Here is a 3,247-nt window from a genome sequence, read left to right on the forward strand (position 1 = left end):
GGCGACGCACTGACCTGTGACACTGGCCTGGGCCACCCGCTGGACGATGGCCTTCATGGCGGCGCAGGCCCCGGCGGCCGGTGTGAGGGAAAGGCGGCGGCGCTAGGCAACGGCGGCCGCTCCCTGACGGGCTCGCCTGGGCTCACAGCGCCCCCTGGCGGCCGGGAGGTCCTAGCGCAGCCGCCCCCGAGGAAGTCGCTCTAGGGCGTATGGTATAGGTATATATATAATACCTATGGTATAGGTATAAGCGGTGCCTTAATGGATTCCCCTGTAGAAAAGGGAGGTGGTAGTAGAGAACAGGCGAGGCGTCTGCAGATGTTTTTGGTGCGGAGGGGAGGGAATAGGTGCCTATAGGGTCTTTGGGGGGGGTGATTATAGAAAGGAGCAAATGCACAGCTTCCCCTATAGGAACAGCTATAGGCGCACGGAGGAGGGGGTGGGGGGTGTTGCCCACAGAAATTAGTGGCTGGGAGAAGCCTTCCGAAAAAGGAGGAAAGGAGGTGGTGGCTGTGGAGACTATATAGAAAGGTGGGTCTGTAAGTGCATGAGCTGGGGTGCATATCATATAAAAGCCCCTATAGAATCAGGGGGGTATGGGCAAAGGCGCTGAAGACAGCTTTCTATGCAGCAGGGTGGTGTCTGCTTATATACAGCAGGGCGGTGGCTGCAGGGACTGTGAGGAGACCTTATAAAGTCCTGTGGTAGGGGGGAGGCATCCTCCCACAAAAGGCTATAGGGTGAGCGGGCAGCCCCTATAAAAGCAGCTGTCAGCAGGTGAAGCCCTTATAGAAAGTAAGGTCTGCTCATGCAAGGTCTGGGATCAGCTTCTTCTAAAGGGAGACAGGGTGTCTACAGGGACTGGGGGAAGCCCCCATAGGAAGGGCGGGCTGGGAGTAACCTTCTGGAAGCAGAAGCTGCAAGGAGCCCCTATAGCAGTGAGGGTCAGCAGCCAGAGAAGTTGGGGTAATCACCTATAGAAATCAGCAGCCAGGAGCAGCTTCCTGTGAAAGGAGGTGGCGTCCATAAGGAAAAAGCCTATAGAAAGCAAGTTGTGGCCACAGCAGCAGGGGGGGCACTACCCTGCAAGCAGAGCTAGCACACGTAAGGATCCGGGAAACCCCTATAGAATCATAGCATCATAGAATGGATAGACTTGGAAGGGACTTTAAAGATCGTCCAGTTCCAGCCCCCCAGCCCTGGGCAGGGACACCTCCCACCAGACCAGGTTGCTCCAAGCCCCATCCAGCCTGGCCTTGAACCCCTCCAGGGATGGGGCAGCCACAGCTTCTCTGGGCAACCTCTTCCAGGGTCTCACCACCCTCACAGCAAAGAGTTTCTTTCTGGTATCTCATCTAAATCTCCCCTCTTCCAATTTAAAACCATTACCCCTTGTCCTGTCACTCCACTTCCTGACAAAGAGTCCCTCCCCAGCTCTCCTGTGGGCTCCTTTCAGATATTGGTAGGGTGGAATGTATATATAGAAAGAAGGTGGAGGGCTGGGAGCAGAAAACATCAAATTTCCACCTTACAGTAGAATTTCTGCACTTGTAATTCAACTCTTGTAAGCTTTTATTTGAAGGACAATTAACAACTCTTGTACCCCAATGATTAAACTACGCTCCCTTCCCGTTTACTCATCGTTGTTAAAGTATCCATTTCAGTTGAGGAGCCATTCTGGGCACATCCTGGATCTTCCCGGTACCTCCTGCTCACCAGCTGGGAGATCAACGTCACCAAAAAAGCTGCAACAGCCACCCGGTCAGACTGCTGGACACAGGACACCAGGCAGCACACGGATTCATTAACATCTCACCACACGCCCAGCTGAACCCAGTTTGTGTTTCGTTAATTTGAATGCACGTGCAAAAAAAACCAGCAGAGATCCGAGCAGACAAGAAGGTTTGCAAGTTCTGCCAAGTTACGTCAGAGATGGAGCTGTCGTTTCAGCAGCACAAGAGACAGTTTTCCACCGACGGTCCGGTGCCGGGCGTCAGGATGACCTTCTCGGAGAAGCCAGCTCCAACACAAAGTTCCGAGCTTCCAAGACCACTCAATTTTCTGAAGGAGGGCTGTCATTAGCAGGGCTCTCATTAGGATCAAAGAATGACTTGATACGCCTCAGCAGTCGAGTAATAGGAGGTTGAACATCCTTGTATGTTATTACTGTTGTCACTTCAAATCCTAAAGCTGTTTCTCTCTTGAATACTTCCTTGCGGGGTGATTGGTTTGCCTGAGGATCGCTTTCATTCTCTAGGAATTAAGGAGGGGGGGGAAACAAAAGAGCGCAACAATAAAAAGGTTTTATCCCATCATCATAGCAAAACAGCAGTCACACAGGTGTCTGGTCTTCTTTTTGCTTTTTTTTTCAAATTCTGAGAAAGAGATAGTAATAAGATCTGGTGACTGTGTAGACAGAAAAAGTGATTTACGGGGCTAAGTTAGGTCGCTGCACCGGTACTGGACTGGCATCAGTAATACAGGAGCAGCAATAACAACTGGCTTCCAAGTTATCCACATCACGGCCAGCTCCACGTTGAGCAACAGGCTGCCCAGGGACAGGCTATTTCAGTTGGAAGGGACGACAACAGCCATCTCGTCCAACTGCCTGACCCACTCAGGGCTGACCAAAAAGCCGCAGCATATTATGAAGGGCATTATTATGCCCTTTATAGCAGCATATTATTGAGAGACCAAACACCTCTTGAACTCTAACAGCCCCGGGGCATCCACCACCTCTCCAGGAAGCCTGTTCCAGTGTTCAACCCCCCTCTCGGTGAAGCCACACTTCATGTCCAGTCTGAACATCCCATGGTGAAGGTCTCCCCCTCTCTTACAAAGCACATAAACCCCAACAAATTGGATAGGGTGGGGGCCATGCTCTTGTCACCAGAGATAAAGCCCCTGCTTTCTCCATCAACACGGGATTTATCCCCTCCTGGAGGGATGAACCTCCTGGGGATGCCCGGAGGGTGATGGGCGCACATTCACCCAGGCCCCCGACAGCTCACCCGTGCCATGCAGACACCTCGCACAGCTCCAGGAACCCCGAAAGGCAGGCAGGCAGGCTGCCAGGGCCCTTCAGCGCAGGCAGCACCCGACCCTTCCCTTCTCAGCGGAGGGAAAGGACGGAACCGGGGCTGGGGGGATTCGAACCGGTGTCCACCGGGACCGGGAGGACGTCCAAGCCCCGCCCCCCAACAAGCCACATCCCCTGAAGGCCCCGCCCCCGCCAGGCCCCCTCAGC

At 53.5% G+C, this 3,247-nt stretch overlaps 1 protein-coding gene across 1 annotated transcript in view; it reads right to left on the reverse strand.

Annotated features, from left to right (window-relative positions):
- DTD1 (D-tyrosyl-tRNA deacylase 1) overlaps positions 1-159 on the reverse strand; it is a 26,885-nt gene extending 26,726 nt beyond the window's left edge. Inside the window, exon 1 of the mRNA XM_014962531.1 lies at positions 15-159. Within this exon, the coding sequence (XP_014818017.1) occupies positions 15-57 (43 nt within the window). The 5' untranslated portion in view covers positions 58-159. The remainder of the gene's footprint in view (positions 1-14) is intronic.
- Between the last annotated feature and the right edge of the window lie 3,088 nt (positions 160-3,247).

The sequence above is a fragment of the Calidris pugnax genome, unplaced genomic scaffold (genome assembly GCF_001431845.1).
Source record: "Calidris pugnax isolate Ruff unplaced genomic scaffold, ASM143184v1 scaffold147, whole genome shotgun sequence".
Classification (NCBI taxonomy): domain Eukaryota; kingdom Metazoa; phylum Chordata; class Aves; order Charadriiformes; family Scolopacidae; genus Calidris; species Calidris pugnax.